Consider the following 22,822-nt stretch of genomic DNA (forward strand, 5'->3'; position numbering starts at 1 on the left):
ACTCACTTAACTATTAGTAGAGATAGCAATCAGACATAAGGAAAAAATGTCTTTGTATTTTAGCACATTAGTATACATTTAACAAATGAAGGGGAAAAAGACTGTAGTAAGCCTGGCTTGCCTTCTTTAATCACTCCCAAGAATGCATGAAGTTAATTTTAAATCTGCAGAAGGTCTTAACAATACATGTTTGAAAAAGCAGCAAGAAGTATAAGTAGCCAGTTTAGTGTGTAGGCAAGATTCCATATGGCAGCCTTCACCAGTAGCCATGCTGACAGGGAGATTATAGAGTTGAACACCAAGTCGCCTAGAGATCAACTGACTGGGGAAGATTACCATACAGTATTGGAATTATCAAATGAAACTTATATTAGGGCCACTGAAAGACAAATAACAGTATAATCCCAACTCAAAAGAAATACAGTAGTCACTGAGTAGTATCAGTTAACTCCTCTTACTGATGGAACAGTTTTCATCAGAACAGTGGGGATATTTCCTCTTGTGTCATTCCCCCGAAAGATCAGCTCTGAAGGAATGGAAACTCTCTAAAGCAGATTTGGAGGAGGCATGGAGAAACTGCAGGGAGGAACGCAAGGCAATGTTACTATGTGAATAGATAAATGCACATGTAACATAAATGGAAAATATATGTAGGCTTATATTTTTATATTCTTATAAAATAAGAATATTTTATATTCTTATGTGGAAGAGTTTGAGTTCACCTGACCTGCTCTCATGCTGTGGCTTCTACACTGCCTTCTAAATTTAAATAAGGGAGATGGGGAGAAAAGAAGATTGTTGTGGGTCATTAATACAATATTATTCTAAACTGCAGACTGGGGCTTTTATCCTATCTAGGAATACTGGTTTTTGTTACTTATATTATTTTTTATATCTCTATCTCTCTGTCTATCTCTTTGTTCCTTATATTGTCTTTATATATCTTAACAGTCTTAAAATTCTGCACTACTTAGGACCTACCCCACTGCCAGGTTAAAGTGCTTTCCACCTATCCTGAAGTAATCAGCATAAAATTGGTTGTCACTGCTGACAATCTCTGTTCTGCCTCTAAAATATTGGCCCTGGATGGCAGTATCCTGAGTTATGGAATGAGGTTATGGAATGTATGAATTTCTTAACATCACCACCCAAAAGGAAACCATCCACCAGTTGTAACATTGCTGTGACTGGAGGGTGATTTTGACGGATGGTTCGACCCTCAGGTTACCCATTTGTCAAAACCTAGTACTAGGACAACTGATCCACAACCCTTGCTTTACTGGGCAACCCCTCTGTATCCTGTAGGTGAGGTGCTAAGAGCTTCCAGCATCACCTGTTGAGTGGATGGCCTCTGTACTGCAAGAGCACTAAACCATAGTTAAAATAAGGCAATACTGTAGACAGTTAATGGGTGGTGGAATCTGTCTGATAAAGTGATTTGTACTGGGCATTTTAGTATTAAAAGATACTGATAAAATAAAAGATACTGTCTATGTATGAAATTTTACTAGAAAGTAGATGCCACTGAAATTAATACATTTAATTTTACAAGTTAATGTGGTTGGAGCTGAGATGATCTACTGAGTCATTTCTCCTGAGAACAGCCATAATTTGAACTGAAGCCAAAGTCTGAATACATGACTTAGAATTTTAAGAAAGTAGTTTTTGTCAATCATTGGTGATCCAGCTGCTTAATTATTCACATACTACTTTTTATATACATTTGATCAGCTGTATTAAAAATATATTACAGCATGTTTTCCATTTGCTATGTAAGTAATGACAATAGTACTGCCACTGTATACTAATTAGGCTGTGGAACAGGCTATGGTCTGCTCGACTGCTTGTGACAAAATCTCGTCATCTGGTTATTGGAAGGGAGCATCATAAAACATTTCCCCAGAAACAACTAATCCTCCAAACTTTTGTAAAAACTTTGAGTTTACAGAGCTACTTCACAATTTGATAAAAAGAGAATATCTCTCTAGAAAATAATACAGTTCGAGAGAGATTCAGAGTAACTTTTAAATCTATGTATTGCCTTAATTATCTGGATAGAGCAATTGATACTTGGCATAATCATTAAATATACAGTAAAATCCAGGACTGAAAACAGCTGAATTGCAGTTGCCAAACACTCCTCCTCTGTTCCACAACAGAAGGTTCCAAAACCTCCGTCATCTTTTCAGCAGAGTGTTCCCTAGACTGGTTGTCAAAGATGATGTAGTTTTATTTTATTTTTTGTTCATGTAACCAAGGGTGAGATTTAGTGAGATTCTCCTAGAGCCAAACTAGCATTGGCAGATGAATACTAGGAAAGGTGTTTTGTTTTGTTTTGTTTTTAAAGACTGTATGGATGTGGAGCTATGACAAGCTCAATTTCTGAAAGCAGTGTTTAAACAGCTGCCAAGTTCAGTCATGGTTATTCCAAGACTGCTAATATCCTACTCTTGCTTTGCACTGTGATTGACATTAGATAAAGCATATACTGTATTAGTAGCGTATATAATACAGTCTCTGCATTTATAATCTTAGGGCATATATTTACCAATCAGATTATTTATTTATCAAATTTGTCACTGCCCATCTTGTTAGAAAGCAACTCTGGGTGATGTATGGAAAAGATAAAATCAATTAAAGTACAATAAAAACAATCTTAAATAAATAATAAATTCCAAGAAATGATGGAAATTGGTGAATAGCTCAGGGAGTGTCATCAGGGTGCCAGCCACCCCCAGGATCGATTAGAGCTCTTACCGCCCCATGCAAGCTGGCAGAGCCAGGTCTTTAATCCTTTCTGGAAAGCTGGGAGGGTAGGAGCATGCCACACCTCTGGGGGAGAATATTCCAAAGGGCGGGGGCAACAGTAGAGAAGGCTCTCTTCCTGGGCCCCGCCAGCCGACATTCTCTCACTGACAGTGTCCGCAACATGCCCTCTCTGCCTGACCAAGTGGGATGGGTTGATGTGATGGGGATGAGAAGTCCCTCAGGTAACCTGGACCCATAATAACCAACACCTTGAATTGGACCTGGAATGCAGCTCCTACAGTAAAGGTGTTATATGTGCCATCCTTGGGGCACCCAAGTTATCTGCGCTGCTGCATTTTGAATCAGCATTAATCATGAAAAAGACAGAGTTTCTCATAACTGGTCTCCCTTTTGTTAAGTTCACTCTGGTACTTGACTATTTTGCCCCTTATACTCACTTACATAGACATTACTATTATTTTCCCAATTGCATCAGAAGAATGACTAGTTAGTGAACATTCCATTATGTAAACTTTCATGCCTTTCAGGTTACAAAACTACGATAAGGGACCATGAATAATTATGGCAGTCTGAGGATATGCATAGATAGAAAAAAATAAAATTACTAACATAGCAAATTAAAAACCTGGTTCTGATCATTTAAGCCCTCATTAACCTCATTAGCTCATAACTGCCCACACCACTGCATTCTGGACCAGTTGAAACTTCCAAGTGGTCTTGAAGGGCAGCCCCATATGCAGGGTGTTGTAATAGTTGTGCTGTAAGGTAATTAGAGCATGAGTGATTGTCACAATTATCTATGTTTCATTCTTGTTATTGCCTATATTTCACTCGTCATTTGTTATTAAAAATATTGTCTATGTTTTACTCTTGTTATTTGTCATTAAAAATAACATAGGTAGACAGAGAAGACAGCATAGGAATTGTGCAATTTTCTGTATTTGGTTGAATCAGCCAACCTGTTCAGGTTGTTGAAATATTTATAGTTTTGTGGCAGTATAAGTGAAGAATCTGAGACATGATTTGAATTTTTTATTTTCATACTTATAGTTGAAAGCTATGCATTATTTTTATGTGAATTACTTTTTGTTATCCTTCTAAAGGAAGTTAATAAATGCTATATAGTAAAACATTCATATGATAAGAATTTGGTTAGCTGATTCTGGATTTTTGTTTCTATTGGAGATAAGAGTATTGGTTTATGTCACAATCTTAATACATTCAGACTTACCTTTTTTGAGTATGTTGTGCTACACAGAAGGTGTTACATTTTGTATGCCTTTACAGCACAGCTGCACTTCAGAGTAAAACAGAATGTATAAATATAAAATATGCATTAAAGACTACACTATATTCTTCCCACCACATAAAAAGAGTAGTGTACATTTTTCTATAATATTCCACAGCCAAAACTGCCAGAAGAAACAAAAGAACACAAAAATGGTATTGCAAGTGTCAAAAACTACTGTTGTTTCCATTATAAATTAATCCAAATTATAATGACATTTATACAGGTGATTTGAAGCCATTTCCCAATTTAACAAAATTCTCCCTGATTCCCTATCTTTTCTTATGATTGAAAGTATCCATTTAACAAACGATGAGAATAATAAAAACAATGAGGTCATTAGTATGAGAAACAGCCCAAATTTAACATATAGGCCCAAAGAATAAATTTCACTTTCAAAAGGCCGTTAATGTTTGAAAGGATAGGCATTATCTCTAAACCTGGTGCACATCACAGAAGTACAGATTGGGCTTTAGTTTTGCCATATGCCTTTTCAGTGAATATAATGGACCGTAGTTGTAGCCACATTTAAAGCAGCAACTGCAATATAAGTTGATAGACTACGTAAGTCCATGTGAATCTGCGACACTAAACATTTTTATTTGCAATTAGGTTTTACTGAAACTAGTGGCCTGTATCATCCACACAAAAATAATGTGTTTATAACTTGGGAATTACAGTGGTTACATCTGATAGAATAAATTGGTCCTGAGCTGAAGTGTGGAGCTGCTTACAAATGATCTTGCCCTTCCTTTAAAATATACACCAGATGGATCATTCTTGCTACGGCTACTTATTTTGTTTTAAAGCCTACCTTAAACTTCTTAGAATTATCGATGATTGCCTCAGGAAAGAGATACTTTTGCAAGGGATTTTATACACAACCTATACATTTGATAGCAATGTTATGATAGACCTCTTTACTGTCTCAGCACTTAACCACAGAGGGAGGGAGAACAGCAGTGCTGGAAGCCAGCAGTAAGAACAGGCAACTGGACCTTTAAAATGAGACAAAGATTTTTAAAATGTTGCTGTCTATTGTAATGAGAAGCAGCACTTAGTTATTTCATTGTTACAATGAAGTTTTGCTTCATTGCTTAATAATACAACAGATGACAATATTTTCATATCATCTGTAATTTAACTCCCATTAGCTTTGCAACTACTTTTACTCACCATAGAATCACAATTCATCAACAAAAAACCTGGGGTAGGATGCAGTCTATGCAGAAGGCAGAATCATTTTATACAGAACATGTTGTGTGTTTCATAACTTACATTGTGCTATGACCATGAAACCTTTTTGTCAAGACAGTGTATGTCTATATGCACGTGTGTAATGTGAGAGGAGAAAGAAGTTACTTGTCAAAAAGCAAGGAAGATCAGTGCTAAATTCCCAGATCTGCACTGAGTGGAATTAGAGAACATCTTTTGTTTGCTGACTCCCAGTTGTGGGGTGGGCAGGAATGCCCCGTTTTTAAATGGCAAATACAATCTGTCCTAAGCAGATAATATCTCTGCATACAAAGTATACAGTGGAAACAAACAGTGGCTGAATTCACACTTCACAGTAGGCCATTGTTTATCTTAATGATCATTTATTGATGCATACATAATGTTAAGCCAAAGCCATGGCTAGTAGTCACAGTGATAGGCTTCATATATTATGCTAAGTGGAAAGCAAACCACAATATTATGGCTTTTACAGTATGTGAATTCAGCCATTGCCTATTTTCACCAATGCTGCTCTGTCAAACAGAGGATAGGGCAGTTGTTATTATCATGGAGGCAGAAGCACCACTAGGGCCAGAACATACAGCGCAGCTTCCAGACAATCCACAGAAATACAGTTCTGTTGCCATCTCTGGAAAGGATTGTGCCAACCATCTGTTCAGTGGACACTACAGTGTGACATCTTGCCTGTCTTCTGCACGTCAGCACACATACGGACCTGCAGTTGCAGTTTTCGCTGCTACTTGGAAGCTGCAACCAAGAACTATAATAAGAGGAGCGGATTTTTAACTGGCCTTTTGTCTTATTTTTTCTGATCACAGGCTTACTTAGGACTTGAAAATATTGATAGTATTATTAAATAAAAGGGAATAATTGTGTAATTCCCTTTAATTGTGATATATACAATGATCTGCACTTGGGTGCATTAATATGTGAGGAAAAATTCTTTGCCTAGCCCTGAAAAGATAGAAGCCTTCATGGAAGCATACTTAAGTCCTAATGAATTAATTTTAAACAAGATAATTTGGCCAAGTTCATGGAAAGAGATAAGCCCAGGAGGAGATAAATTCAGTTTGATCAGTAATAGTGATGAATGCAGTTGCTGGGCTTCAGTTAACTCAACCAGTACTCCAATCCCTCCTTCCCTGTTATGCACCTGTTGTTAAGAAAAAGCTAGCTACTTTTCTTGTTCCTCTGATGGTGAGGATAATTGGACATCTTTTTTATTTCTTCTCACTATGTGAGGTTTTCATTTGTGTCATTCAGTCCTATTAATATTAGGTGATGGACCTGTTAAAAGCAACTGTGACATGACTTGACAGTGAACAATAGAGACTGATTTCCTCTGAACCTCAAAAGTGCAGGTTTTAAAGTAAATAAATAAAAACATAAGGAATAAAAACAAGGGAAGGGATTGACAAAACGGCCTACCGTATTGCTGCTTTCTGTCCAATGCATCAATTAAGCCTGTTAGAATCTATGCAATAGATTTTTATTTTTATTATTTATTATTTAATCAAGTCATATGGCTGCCCATCTCAATAAATGACCCTGGGTGGCTAACAATATTAAAAAGTAATACTAAAATTAAAACACACAGCAGCTGAGGAAAACCACAACAACCATTAGCATAAGCCAAGAGATAGACTCCTTCACATCTTCCTTCAAATACATTTTGCAATGTATTCTGCTAGGTTATTATTTTCTATACTTTTTCATTTTATGCTTCATACTTTTCAGCACTCTATAATAATATGTAATAATTGCCATTCAGAAAGAAAAATGATAATATAAAAATTGGCACTGTTTGAAGATTTACAAATTTTTAGTATAAATTTCTGTTCAGTAATTGATCAAGAAAGAAAGCAAACATGGTCCTAAAATAGAGAAGGCAATAATACTGTGTTTATTTTTCATCAGAGAAATTATTTGATTTATTTTTTCTCTTTATTTTTATTATTTTGTAGTAGCTATGCACTTGACAAGCCTTGGGCATCTGCCAATGTTTGACTCTGGTGCTTTCTTAGTCTTATCAGAGATTGTGTGTAAAAATCTTAAAGAAAAGCTTTATATCCTTCCAACATAATAGGAACACACACATATACACACATCTCTCTGTTTCACTCTCTCTCTCCCCCCCTTTCCCTCAAATATATGGAGGATAGAAAGCCTAGAAGACAGTAATCCAGAAAATAATTTATCTTATCCATTACCATAATGTTGGTGTTTGAAAGCATTACTGATAGAATGAAAGACAGGGGCACTATTTATTAGTTTTCAATTATGTTAATTCTTATAGCTCATTTTTATAATGAGATCTGAAGGTTAATCCATAAAATCAGGCTAAGGGCCCTGTCATCCCTGGAGGTTTGCCAGAAAAATGCAATAACTTTATGAGGCAGAAGGATTATTGGTAGATAATTAGGCGCATCACAATTTATACTGAATTTCTCAGTTGCCTGTTTCACACACACACATGTACATGCACATACACAAACATGGAACAATCAGACATATTCAGTACACCAAGATTCTGTGCATGTAGCAACTAGATAATTAACAATTAGGTAGTTTCAAGAAGACTCTGAAGTATTCTAACCATATTTTCATGTGTTTTATTTGCCTATTTAATATGTCATTATTTCCTATAGTTAGCTGCCTTTAGTATCATTATAGATGATTTATTTGTTTGTTAGGTGCCACCCAACTCCAAACTGACTCTGGGCGCTCACAATGCAAGGCAATATAAAAATATCAATCTACACAAAACAATAAACAGATGGCAGAACTGGTCAACATATAAAATAAATATGTACCCAGCAAGGGTTCCAACCACCCTAGCCCAGAGGGTGGGAGAAAAGCCAGGTCTTTAAGGCCCTCCAAAATGCCATCAGAGTGGGGGCCACCCAGATTTCAATGAGAGGCACACAACACAACAGAGAAGGCATGCTTCCTGGGTCCTGAAAGATGACACTGATTAATTGAAGGGACCCAGAATGCGCCTCACGCTGTCTGTCCAAATCAGGGGGGCAGACACTGGAGACAGGCAATCCCTCAAATAACCAAGCCCTATGCCATAGATTATGATAACAATAACAACAATAAAAATCAAGATTTATGTTTAAGACAATTTAGATCCATTAAAAGTTAAAACTGAAGATTAAAAATAAAAAGAAGTATATAGTCTATATCCACATGCTCACAAACAGTGAGATTATTTTGTTTAGCTGAGTATATGTCTAGTTTGTTCCTCAGTGTCATAGAAGTTAAAGAACAAACCAATATCATCTGCATATCTCAAAAGGTGAGATGAGAAAAGAGAAATTTCGATGAGTGCAAGAGGTATCAAAAAGATGACGTAGACATGACATGCATTTGAATTCTGTATAGAAAGTAACATTTAAACCTCTGCAGAGATCTCTCAGTGTCCTGGAACAGTTCTTCCAGTACCAAATCTTGACCAGAAATCTTCTTCCAACTAAGGATTGGTATGCAAAGATAGTATCACAGCTATAAAGATATACTTCCAATAAAAGCCATACCATCCTGGCATTCTTTTTATTTATACTAATAACCAAAGGCCATTTTGTCACAAAGAGAAAAATAAATCTACAACTCACTTTTATTCTAATATGAAACTTACGACTGTGATGACACATTAACCCTAGTGGCTTAATGATTTATCTCTATCAATTATTGAATCTTTTATCTGTACAGTCCTCTTAAACCCAGAAACCTTATGCAGGTTTGAAGGTGGGAATTTCAGTGTTTTTTTCAGGCCTTATGTGTGTGGCAAATGAGAAAGAGTGCTCTTGTGCTTTTGGGGGCAAATCTCTACTTCCAATTTTATAGCTAATTATTAATCCATAAGGGGATATATCCTCTTATTTTATGACTCACAGTAGGCATTTTTGCACAATACATTGAACCTCTATGAGTTGTTAAAGTGCCATTCCTTGCCCCATCTTGTACAGCTACTTAACATAATCAGCAATTCCTTTCTGGTAAACTATGCGGTATGAATGTGAAGAAACATTTATGGTTAACATTAACTGGAAGTAGAAACCATATTAGTTGTTACTCTGCATTCTTAATTATATATGAACTATTGATTCTGGTTAAGGCATACACAGGATGAAGTTAGAAAGGTAGAAACAGTAATCACACAGAGTGCTTTCATGTACTCCCTTATTTCCATTGACCTCAGTTGAGTCTTCTTATATTGGGAACCAAAGTAAGGTAAAGATCAATCTAACAGCTAGCTCTAAGAGTCTCCTTTTTCAATTTTATTTTATTTCCCCAGCAGTTGTTATTATGGTGAATTCTTTATGACAGCAAAGACAACTATAAACATCACTTTTTCTGCCACCATTTATATTCTTAATATAATTATTTAGAAGGAAATGAAATTTGTAGAATGTAATAGTTCAGGGGTAGCTCTACGCGTGAAGGCTTCTTCAAACTGATGGTTTTCTTAGTCTTATACGACAGTGATGGCAGGATTATAAGGGTGGTTGGAATCTGTCATTATAAATTTCTACAACATCCTGAAGTGCCTAATTTAATTTTTCTTTGGGATATTGGGGAAATTAAAATAGACACTTACAGATATCTATTATTTTGCTCAATGCAAAAAGGCAGTCATCAAGACTGTAGTTTTATGAAGTCTATCGCTGGTAGCTGACCTAAGATGCAGGGATTGATGCTAAGTTCAATATGGCTGAAATGTCCAAAAGACATTTACTCCATTCCATTCCATTCTAAGACAAGATGAAGTTCCATCCTCCTGATCAAATATTAACTAAAACCTAGATTAAAATGGGCCACAAATAAAGATGTGCTGTGTAAAAATATTTATAAATATTACAATTCAGATACTTATTTATGGTAGCATAACTATAGTCCGAACTTGTTTGTATTTTGTCTTTTGTTGACATTTCCAAATGTGGTTGGGTCTGAAAATAAGAATCAGGTTACAGATGCTAAACAATTTGTGATTGTTTGTTTGTTTGTTTTAAAATAAACATAAATGTCTACTTTATCAGGTTTAAAGCTATTCCCTGCCAGACAACCAAAACTTTTCTCTGTAGTAAGGCTAAAATGAAGCATCCAAAAGGGGTGATTTTTAAAATGTGTTGCCTCAAAGTTTGCATCTTTCTTCAAAGAAGCAACTGCATCTTCTGGAAAATTTAGTGTGGCTGCTTTCTCTGGTTGCTTCCTTAATGCCTGCATAGACCACAATTTGGCTGTGTTTGCCTGTGAAGCAAAATGGCTGAGTTTGTGCAAGCATCTGGAGATAACTGAGAGAATCCTTCAAAGCAACTATGCCGAACCTTTCAGAGGATACAGCTGCATTAACACTTCAAAGCATAATGCTTTGTTCATATGAGCGTGCTTTGTAAAATGTTTCTTCCAAATGCTTTGAACAGGTCTAATGTGCATAGTTTTTTTTTTGGCTGGAATCTGGATAGGAGAATGGATGGGAGAGATTTTTAAATAATGCAATTTTAGCTGCATTTCAAGATTTATCGAAGTAGCTTACAATAAAAAATATACTATCCAGCATCAATATCGGAAGCCCCTAAAATTTGGTTTAAAAAATCAGGATGAACCGGTTAAAAAGAAACAAAATCCAAAGCTTCCCAGAATAATCCTTCTACTGTCTCCAGAAAATTAAGTCCTCCAAAGTTCAATGGTGCTTTGTTCCAGATAAGAGGATTTGGACTGCAGTCTTAAAAGCATAATATGAAATAAAAAATAGACAAGGAATACCACAAAGAAGATTCTTTCATTGTTGGTTACCATCTTACAGATCTTAACAGCAGATCCTTCTGTGATGATTTTAACAAATGACCAGATATAGAAGAGTGTAGATGGTTCTTCATATAACCTGGACCCAAATAATTTAAGGCTTTTAATTACTAAAAACAGCATTTTGAATTGGGCTTTGTAAATGTGTGCACCATTTACAGAATTGGTGCAGTACAGTCTATCCATCTATTATTAGCAAGAACTTTTTTGTATCAGATGACATTTTTCATATGTATTCCAAGGGATCTTCATGAAGAGTGCATAACAATTCAGCCTAGCTCTAAGTAAGCTAGGTCAATGCTTTTCTTCTTGATATTTGGCTTCTCAAAATTATATCCTCAAGCTGCTTTCTCAATCAGTGCACAAGAATAATTTTGAGCAGGCACATGAGTGCATGGTAAAGTATTAAACTGTTATGACAAGATTAAATCAGAGATTTGGGTATTATTTGAGGAGAAGATATTAAAAAAAAATTGGAGAAAGAAATAAGTGCATGATTGTCTGGTAGCTCAGTTTACGGAGAATCCAATATTGAAGATATTCCTGGGTTTTGTATCAGTTGTGCCCCTAAGAAAGTGGTAAAGCCTGGGATAAATACTGTACTTATTTAGAGTTTGTCTCTAGAACTTACTTGTGTAAGTGACTACAATCTGAGAGCTGTCCTTGGTGCTATGGATTCCTTTTCTTAATTTTTATTTTGCTGTCCGCTTACAATAGTGTGCCTGTTAGCTAATTATCCTTGCTATTTGCCTCTATCAAGAGACTTAGACCAAGCCCAACCTACAGATTCCAGCTGTTTAGGCTTAAACAGACCATTCCTTGGGAGCCCCTTACTCCATATCTCAGTGTTTCATTCTGCTTTCTGTTTAAAATATTGGAAGGAAGAATTATGGAACTGCCTGTCATAAATAATTTGGCCCAAAGAGGTATATGAAAGAAACAGTAAAGCACATTTATAAATTGAAATAGCTGTATTTGTCTGTTGGCACTGCTCTAGGCCATGAAAGCATATGCTGCAATAAACATTGTTAGCTTTTAAGGTGCCATGGGACCCTACTGTTTTTATTTTTAACATTCTTCCTGTCTAAATCTTGTTTGGCTACTCTTTCTTAGTGTCTACTGCTATCAGGATTTACAAGATAAGAGTATTTGTGAAGAATTTTAGAGAGATTAATTTGTAAGGACTGAATAGAATCTCATTATTACTAGAGGGAAATTTATTTTGACTTTCCTAACATTTAGATTGGAATTAAATAGCATATAATAACTAATTACATTCAGCAAACCTTCAGTTTTCGCTACTAGCCTGGGACTACAGAAGTGGAGTGTCTGCCTGGAAAACCAAAACATGTTTAAATTACTCAGAAATTGAATCGTTTGCTAAACTTTGGTACCCTTGATACTATTATGACCTTCTCCAGTCCCAGATAAGCTCTTTTGCCTCTATTGTTGGGGAGTGACAGATTTTTTGAAAGCAAAAAGTAAGACATAAATGTACAAGGTACAAATATCTTTTATAAATGCTAATACCAACAGAAAATAAATACTCTGAAAAATGGCACATGAAAATGGATAATTCACACTATTAAGAAAAGGAAATATCTTAAGAACTGTCATAGATATTTTCACAGATGCTCTTGATAGATATATCAGGTAGATCTCTATTTCCTTCCTTCCTTCCTTCCTTCCTTCCTTCCTTCCTTCCTTCCTTCCTTCCTTCCTTCCTTCCTTCCTTCCTTCCCTTTCACAAAGAGCAGGAGACAGAACTACCTGCTGCTTGCTATATGGCTTTCCTATCTATCTCCCCCCCCCTTTCCTTTTCCAAGTTCACTGGGTCTTATTTAAATAAGCTGGCCTGAAGCCAGAAGCTCATCATTTTAATGCAGTGTAAAATGTGAATATGCATAATTATATGCAAGCCATATGTGAGGGAGACAGCTCAGCTGTGAATTTCAGGAGACCGGGAGAAAGGGAGAGTGAACAGTCAGGGATTAGATGAGATGAGAGTAGAACAGAGTGCAAGTGTCATCCAAATGAATGGTGTAATGAGCATGCTGCTGACACTCCTCCTTTCACCTACTTCTCTCTTTGCTTTAACTCTAAACCAGAATATGTTGCAGATTAGAAGAAATTGCTGCAAGCAAGCAGTAGAGTTGCTAATGGAATTGCATTAATCTATCCATTTAAACTTCAGCTTCCTTAATTAACTGTTTAGATCAAAATAATCCATAACTTTCAATTTATATTCTTAAATATTTTAACATATTTGATTGCCCTCACTTAATGACCACTTGGTTCCAATTTTTACATTAAAAATTTAGAGGAAATCCATGTAATACAATGATTACAAACAAAAAAAAGCATGAGAGAAAATAAGACCTTGTTTCTTAGAATGTTTAATCTGGAAACATGTTATTGGTTGAACATTTTTAAAGGGTGAAACACCTATAACATATATGTAATATAATCCTTGAAATACTAAAAGAAGAGTAAACTGAAATTTTTAAGATTTCCAGTCCTATATATATTGGGAAGTAAGCCCCGTTCAACTCAGTGTGACTTACCTCTGAACAGACATGAGTAAGACTGTACTATTAAACACTCAGAACAGAGAGCTGAAATGCTTCATTTTGGGGCTTGTTTCTTTGTTAATCTTTTACTCTTACACCAAAATCTATCTGCATGTTTTTAATGGTGTAATGAGCACTCAAAGTTCTAATACTGCATATATAAGAAAACTTTTTACTACTGTTGTATTTGAAATTCCCGTTTGTTTAATGATCTTAGCTGTTATGCATTTAGCTTATTCTTTTTCTTCCATTATTTCTAAGTCCCTAAATAGGCCATTATATTTCCCTTCAGGCTAGAGATGAAGATGGACATGCTGAAAATTTTCCCCAGCAGCACTATGCTAAGGAAACTCCAAGACTTGCCTTCAAGAATAACTGCGAACTACTTGTAAGAATAATATACTTACAACAAGTCTAGATTGTTACTTTAGCACAGTGAAAACAGTTTTTGAAAAAACGTTTGTTCGTGATTATATAACATTATGCAATATTATAGCTTTAAAAAATAACCTTGTACCAGTTGAAAATGCTAAGTCTGCTATAGTTGAACAGGTCTGAATTCTCAATTTGCTTGCAAATCTTTTCTTATAGTTTAAAATGTCCTTGTAATTGAATTGTAGTGCCATCTGAAGAATGTTTACTCAGAAGAAAGTTCCACTGAGTTCAATGGAGCTTACTTCCTAGTAAGTCTGCTTGGTATTGCAACATAGTCTTGTATCCCACCAAAGTCATTCAATGAATTGATAGTAAAACACCTTTAAAAAGAGAGAGGAAGGGAGAGAAATGATATCTAAATGGCAGAGTCATTTCCTGTTCTCCATCTCTCCCTTTTTATATTTTTACATTGTTTTTAGGTAACATTAAAATTACATTCAGCAGCACTGATGCATGGTACTCCCTTTATAATTCAATTATAACTCTAATATATTGAAAAATACAGTAAATTACTCTTGTTCTCTTTGGCGGGGAATGAGCAAATCCAGCAAAGCACTAAGGAGGGCCATGGAATGTTTACATGGCATAGGAGAGATGATAGCAGCTCAGCTGTGAAGAGAGATCCATTCCAAGGCAGGGTTAATTTGCTGTTCATTTTTGCATTTGCCACATGCAAAATAAACAGTAAATAGAAATGCATGTTATATTTCTCAACAAAATGATTAGTTTCTAATAGTTTTGTTTAAATGTAAAAATCAGTGCTTCGGGCTTTAATATTTCTCGTTTAGTTAAAGCAAATAGAAAATGAGTTGTCATTTATTTAAAGGAAGATCCTGATGACTGTACAATTAGTATTCCATTATGTTTTTGTTTCTCCTCCATTATATTTAACTTTTTGAAAGATCCATATATCAATGGTGATATCTGAGCAGTTTGAGAAAACAACTATTTTGGTAAGAAGCATAGTTTTTTTTTATAATGGGGAAAAAAGGAAGATACCAGAAATATAGCACTTTATTGAGACTGGTAGATGCAGTTCTGTAAGGATTCCAGATCTGACCCTTCCTCTGATTCATGAGATTTTGTTATCATGTTAATGTTTTAAAACTGAGGGATAGACTGTCAAGTTTAGCTATGCTTCGCACAGCAAGAGAAGAGAATAAAATATAGTACTCTGCATTATATTTAGCTGAGTGCTAACCCTTTGATCTATCTTATTACAGTAGCATCACAATATAGGGAAGGCCACTTTTATAATCTTATTGTTGGAGCAGACAAGAATGAGAAGTGATGCCTTACCCAAAATTACCTATTAAATTCATATCTGAGTTTTATATCAGGAATATCCAAGTTATATTTTGTGCTTTCAAACTGAAGTATTTTTATTAGATGTAACATTCAGTTGACAAAGTGGAACTTAATTCTGAGTAAACATATATGGTACTGCACTATGGATCTCTTCAGAACTATATCTATGTTATATTTCTCTAAACTGGAAATACTCAATTCTGGTCCCATTGGTATTCCAGAATCCAGTATCCTTTCCTGGTCACATTGTTATTTTTATCTACCTGTTCAAATTAATAGTCTTACGTCCATGTTCCTGAATGTATAAGTATAGAGATAGTTTATTAAAACTGAGCTTCAATGTGGTTTGTTCGCAGAATGCGAACATTAAATACTATTCATACGTAGAGGCATATCGCTTAATCATTAAAATATAATTATTGACTTGCCTTCACTGAAACACTTTACAACAGTGTTTGGTCATTTGAAAGTTTTTTTATTAGTGTTTTAAATACAGTTGAATCATTTGATATATGAACACAAGCTTCTTAATATTCTTTCTCTCAGAAAATTACATGAATGATCCATGCTTGTGAAATGCTTTTTTACATTCCAGAGAACTGTTTCAAATGCAGAAATCAGAAATGTTAAAAATTACTTTATATAAATATATGCTGTTGAATGATTTCTACCACTGGGCATAGATTATATATTTTAGTTGCCTTTTGCAATTCTACCGACACCAGATTAGTCTGTATAGCTTTGTAATTAAAATATTCTTAAAAGATGGATTTGGGTCTTTGTCCTGCTCCTATTTAAATCAATAGAAAACTGCCGCCGATTTCAGAGTGAGCCAGACTATCTACAAAATGATTACAAAACAATATAAATTAGGTGATTCTGAGAATTTATTTTAATGTTAGAATATTAAAGTCATGTATTTTCCTGAAACTGAAATATTTCATATTCTCACTGAAAGGAGACATGCACTGGAAAAGACTTCATGCATAACAGAATGCAAGAAAGGGTCCAATAAGCAAGCACTGCGTAAAAGTATCAGTTAAATAATTTATTTGATTCCTGAAGCACTGCATGAAAAATATGAATATAAAAATAGCTGTTACCTAAAGAAATAATTGTTAAAGTTTTGTTTTTTGCTTTATGAAGAAAATAGTGGTTTGGAAGGATTATCTCTTGTAATCAGTGTGCTTGTGTGTGTATATATAGAAACATGTATATACTTAATGTAGACACACAAAGAAGATAACTCTGCTTTCACTATTGTACCTTCTAGAAATGCTTGATATAAGAATGCCCACTTTGACCTAGTGCTCTTAAAAAATATTACATGATTAATTACAAGTTTGAACGCAGATCCATTCAACCACAGGTGCAGATCCAATGTGTAACATGTTCAATATATTTTGGAAATATATTTCAGTTACTTTCCAATAGTCTGCTAATTTACAGCTTCTAATAACCCAACTAGCACAGCCAAAGGTGTGAGATACAGAGCTAAAAGGAAAAATGATATTTTTCCTAACTTCTTTCTGTAGCTTTATATCTTTGTTAGCAGTGTCATTTTGGATGATTGGAAAAATAAGAATAATTGGAATGTTTGAGTCCCTGGAAAAGGGAAGTAGCTTTTAATGGTGAGGGACAGCTTAAGGCTTAAATGAAGGAGAGATCGAAAGTTATTTATTCTTACAACTATCAAGAAATCCTTGGAGTTCTTTTAATGTACTGCAGAGTAAGTTTTACAGTAGTCTGTTACAGGAAATTAGAAGTTCAGGCTCCAAAGTGCTTTCTAGCTTCAGGCTTCTAAGGCCACTTTCAAGCATGGATTCTACAGCAAGTGCAGTCTCTGTAGTTTGGAAAATGCTTCTGCTGTAAGGATCCTGCCAGGTTGGATAGAGAGGATTAACCACTGATGGAAGTTGTTTGTTAGCAAGTTCCCAGAAGAACATGAATACATGGCTAGAATATTAATATTCTGGGCCACAGACATGCATTAAAAAGCCTTAATTCCTAAGTACTCATAGATTTCTAAACCTGTAAACTTACCATTAGGAAACATATCTTTGTCTGTAATGTTTATATCTGAGCACAATATATATTGTTGTGTTAGGTAGAACTTCACAACTTTTAAATAAAAAAAAAAGCATGATAGCAAATTGGGGACAGAATAAGCTACTATTGGACAAATTCCCTTCATGAATATGGCTGGTCTATTTATTAGGAAATTCATGGAAATTACAGTTTGGCTGGTGAAAATAGCCACAAAGAAATTCCACTATGCAGTTATGAGACTACTTTACAGTATTGATTTCCCACTATAAATCCAAAATGAGTTATGTGCTATAATATTTAATACAGAACATAAGAAACCAGATATTATACTTGGCAGTTAAGATGCTTGAATCAGTGAGGACGCAGAAATATCTTTGTGAATTACCAGTGAAGTCAGTCATTTGGAAAATTAGGTTTCCTGATGGTTAGTGTCACATGATAAAAATAGCAAATGAGTATGTAACACAAATATTTCATAGCAAAGATTATGGCAATCCTTGTGGCTTGATTTGCTGCTCAGTACATTTTATGGATCCTGTACTAAGAATTTTATTTTTTGTTATTTATCAGCTGATCTAAATCTTTAGTAGTGGAGTAAAAATATAAAGAAGTGGCATTATTTGCAGGTGGAGAGGGTGCAAAGTCTGGTGAGCATAACTACAGCAAAGTAGTGATGTCAACCCAGCTGTTTCAAGAGAAGAGAGGGAAAGCAAAGGACTAAAACACTCAGAAATAAGGTGAACAAAATGAAAAGAATAACAACAAAATATTTCTACTAATATTTAATACATATTAAATAATATAATGCAGGCAAACTGCTGCTTCCAAGGATACCCAAGCAAAATATAATTACAATAGACTGTTACCATTCAGGCTGAACCTCCTGATACGTCCAAGTTAATCTAGATGGCAAGTTCTTCCTTTTCACTGAGGACTTGTCCCTACAGCCCAGCTCCATGAAGAATAGCAAAAGATGTGCATAAGTCTTCCTTTCCAACACTGGCAGGACAGAACGGGTGCTAATCATGAAACACAAGTGGTAGTCAGACAATATCACATATGAAGAAGGGCTGGATTCTCTTTTTGAGCCAAGGGAATCAAATATCTAGATATAAAAAGGATTTTACTGGAAAGATAACAGAAGGCAACTACCACAGTCACAGTGTTCCAAATAAAATCAGTACAGCCAGCCCATCTAATTACCGAATTACCTGTGAATAAGATTTTGAATTTCAAAAACTGTTCAGAGTTTATTGCAGAGAGGATGGTGGCAAAGAGATTTGTGTGCTTTGCTTTATGGTTTTTAGGCAGGGTACCTGTTTGCTCATTTTTTCCTAGTTTTTGAATATTAGACTTTTATGAAATTCATAAGGTATGCAAAAATTAGCCTTGTTGAGGCAGATGAAATGTTGCATTCCTTATTCATGCAAAATTCTCCTTATCTGATGACATGCTCTAGCTTTAAGAAATTTTCAGAAAAATAAAAAAAAAATCAATTGGATCGAAGCATAGTTGAATACGGACTTCAAAAAAGTGGGTTATAATAAACCCAAAACATTGATACATAGGATCCCATGGCAGGAGAAGCTAATAGGAAAAGAAGCTGAAGATGTATAGTCTTTCATAAGGAAGGAGATAGTAAAAACACAGTTGCAAACTGTAAAGAGATACGAAAAGCACAGTTGCAGACAGTTTCAATGAGAAAAATATATATAACAGAAGAAGTCAATGCTATACAAAAAGCTCAGTGAAAAACTAAAAGGATGCAGGAAATGGGAAGAGGGCTGGATTACAAAGCAAGAGTAAAGACAGGTAGCCTGGAATTTTAAAGATGGTGCCAGGAAAGGCAGAATTCTGATCCCTTTGCATAATTCCTATCCAACATTCCATTGGATTGGAAAGAGTGCAAGTATCTTCTTTTATGTTAAAAATAAAAAGGAAAGAAAAGGATCAGGGCAAGAAAAACATTAACAGGTAACTGAGAAAAGGCAGAGCTACTCAGCCTCTACTTTGGTTCAGCCTTCTGCAACAAAAATTATGCATTTAATTAAGCAAGTATGAAGAACAGAATTAAATATCAGGATTGAAGCTCGAAATTGATAGAAACACTGTCAGCATACCTGTTTACTTTGGAAGAATTTAAATCTTAAGGGCCAGAAGAATGATATCCTAGAGTACTAAAAGAACTTGCTGATTGGAAAGTTCTAGATAAAATCATAAAAATAAAATGTATAATTTTTATATGATAAGATAAAGATAAGGTATTAAAAATAATCACCTTGAAAAGCAAGGCAGTATTTACCAGAAGTCAGCCCGGTGATTTTCTTAATTGACTGTGGGAATGCTGTAAAGATACTATATCTTGACTTCAGCAAAGCATTTGATAAAATAAACCATGACCAGCTCATTTGCAGACTCATTAATATGCACTGGATGGCATGACAGTTAAGTGGCTACATAACTGGCTTGAAAATTAAATTCAAAGTGTGCTTATCAATAGGTCCTCATCAGATTGGAAAGAGGTATCAGGTGGATTAGCCCTAGATTCCCTACTCTTCAATATGTTTATTAATGAGTTAGATGAAGAAGGAACAAATGGTGATCAAGTTTATTTATTTATTCAATTTTTAAAGCCTGCATGAAGCAAAAGTCTCTGCGTGGGTTAAAACAAATTTGCAGATGGCAAAAATAGGTACAAGAGTTAATAACCTAGAAAACAGAAAGCATTCAAAATGATATTGAAATGTTAGATAAATAGGCTGAAAGTATCAGATGAAATATAAAGGCGGCATACAAAATCTGGGGCTGTCAAGTGTGAGACTCAATAGGATGATATTCAAATTATAATTCAGACTGGTTTGGAAGTATGGCAAACTATTTCCAGTATGATTCAAATCCTTCCTAGTTTGTAATATGTCTATTTTGTAATTTTATATAATTTAAGTAATTTATGTTCCTTTATTTCTGTTCCATACTTAGTTTTTAAGTGTGATCATAATAATGATAAGAATACCATCCTCCAATCTGATATTGACTGAGGGGTGGCAGGACATATCTGCAGAACCTCTGAATGCCCCAGGGTGATTGCACTGGTTAAATTATTTGGGTCTGAGATTCTTAAATTATTTGTCTATATCAGTTATCTATACTTACAGGTCAGTGAAAGAGGTCTTTCTCATTTGTTTGGCACCAGTGGTGGTTAAATTGGTAAAGATTAAGGAAGGGAGAGGGCCTTTTCAGCAGGCCCACTCTTCTGTAATGAGTTGCCATCCAGGATCCATCAGGCCCTATCTCTGCAGCTGATAAGAAAGCTGAAGTTGCTTTCCCCTTGGGTTTTTTTCTGAAATGTATTTTAGATTGATTTTTATTTGTTGTTATTCCAGTTTTGGAGGCTGATTATACATTAATATTGTTACTGATATATTGTTTTTTTTATTAAGTAAGCAGCTTAGAGAGGACCTAAAGATAGACTAAAAATATTTTAAAATACATACCCAATACATACCCATCATATTCTTCCCTTTTAAGGTAAACAGGGGATATGCCTGTTGCTTTTATGCAAAACACTGAATGAGAGTAACAGTAAGCAAAAGTTATTAAAAACAGGAGATAAGAGGAAAGAAAAGGAAATCTAATTGAATCTAGTTCACACCAATGCCACGTCTCCTTTCTATCCTTGCAAACCATCCTTACAGCCATACATTTTCAAACATTTATTCCTTAGATTTTGTTCCTTAAATTTAGTTTTGAAGCACTCATCAACTACATCCTACTAGAGTTTTCTTGGTCTTCCCTTCCTCTTGACCCATCCAATCTTCCTCCATATGTTTGTTCTTCAGTTCAATTCTCATTCATTCTCTTTATATGACCAAATGATCTCAACATACTTTTTCACTAATCACTTACTATTGTATTCAATCCATACCTATTCACTAGCCAGTCATTCTTTTTTTTTTTTTAATTAGCCATTCATTCTTGGCCCTATCTTTCCTTTTACTACTTAAGGACCTCATTCCCACTATATTCAACTTTTTTATTTCTCCAGACATATCCACTCTCACTTCCATATGACAAAATGGGTAGAAGCAAGTTCTTATAAACAACTGCTTGAACTTCTTTTGATATTCATTCCTTACAATGGATAACTTGCTACTCACCATCTTTCTGCTATCATATGCGTAAATTTGTCTATCCATTTTCCCATATTTAGTAAACATTCTACTAAGGTGCACAAATTCATCTTAAGTTTTTCACTTAAGCATAACTTGCAATTGCTCTTTCCATTTTACTGTCAAATGCAAATAGTTGGTCTTAAAAATATTCCCTTTCCAGTTCATACTCCTCTTTGCATCTTACAATCTATCTAACATTTGCTGCCAATTATTTAGGGTCTCAATCAACCACATGTCATCACCTGCATCCACGTTTGCATCCACAACGAATGTACTTGCAACACTGTTAAAACTGAGAGGTTTCTCAGTTTATTGCTGACACACTCATGCAGGCGTATGCCTTTATTGATAAATTCCTCAGTTGCCTAATTTCACACTTTCTTACTATCAACAATATTTATGTGGAATGTAATCTGCCTTGGATCATAATTTGCAGCTCAAAGTTCTGAAGCTCTGCCCATCAGGTAAAAACAGAGGTCTTTTATTTTCTCAAAGTCTTAATTGCTTCAAAGATTCTCCGCTCTCTGACTCTCCCTGACTGCAGTCCATCTTCATTTCTCACAATCTGGTACTTTGGATGGGACCTCTTAGCTTGGTAGTGTTTGGAATTGGCTCTCTTAGAGTAGCCTTCCTACTTCAGATCATCATGATTGGCAGGACAGTGCTGAACCTCCTTTCACTTGACATGTAGCAAAGCTTTGTGAAGGTCTGTGCCACTGCGAGTTCTCCATCATTGTCCCATTAGCCTCTTGTTGATACTTCCCAGTCTGCAACCTTTATCACTTCTTGCTTCCAGAGGTACAAAATTCCAACATGTTTGTACTATAGGCAATGGAAGAAGGCTAAGAAATATAAATAAAAAGGAGCAACTTTTGATACAATTCATTTTTCTCTCTGGCAAAACAGCTATTCTGTGACATTAATACAGATGCATTAATACCAAGTCACTTGGTAAGGTAAATGCAACAGTAGCAAAATGCCTTATGCCTCCTGGGAGTGTAACAGTTTTCAATTATAGCAATAATTAGGCAATGCCTCTTGATCACTGTTGCATATCAGTGTCATGCAAAGGAAACAGTAAACATGAAAGATAAAGAATTCAAGCATAAATACATTTTGGGCAAAACAAGTTCAAATATAAGTCTGATAAACCTCAGGCGTTAGCAAATTCAGAAGTACACCTAATC

The 22,822-nt window shown here is 35.1% G+C and overlaps 1 protein-coding gene across 4 annotated transcripts in view; it reads left to right on the forward strand.

Annotated features, from left to right (window-relative positions):
- Positions 1-22,822, forward strand: part of SOBP (sine oculis binding protein homolog) — a 171,430-nt gene that overhangs the window by 85,987 nt on the left and 62,621 nt on the right. For 3 of the 4 annotated variants that reach the window (XR_015795844.1, XM_088139053.1, XM_007433311.4), the window contains one exon: positions 13,964-14,059. The exons of the other annotated variant lie outside the window; for it this stretch is intronic. Coding sequence is in view for 2 of the 3 variants with exons in the window: in XM_088139053.1 (XP_087995179.1) it covers positions 13,964-14,059 (96 nt within the window). In the remaining variant the exon portion in view is untranslated. The remainder of the gene's footprint in view (positions 1-13,963; positions 14,060-22,822) is intronic. 4 annotated transcript variants of the gene reach the window in all.

The sequence above is a fragment of the Python bivittatus genome, unplaced genomic scaffold, assembly GCF_059951505.1.
Source record: "Python bivittatus isolate LINGU-HERP-01145 unplaced genomic scaffold, Pbiv_v1 ctg000020_np1212, whole genome shotgun sequence".
Classification (NCBI taxonomy): domain Eukaryota; kingdom Metazoa; phylum Chordata; class Lepidosauria; order Squamata; family Pythonidae; genus Python; species Python bivittatus.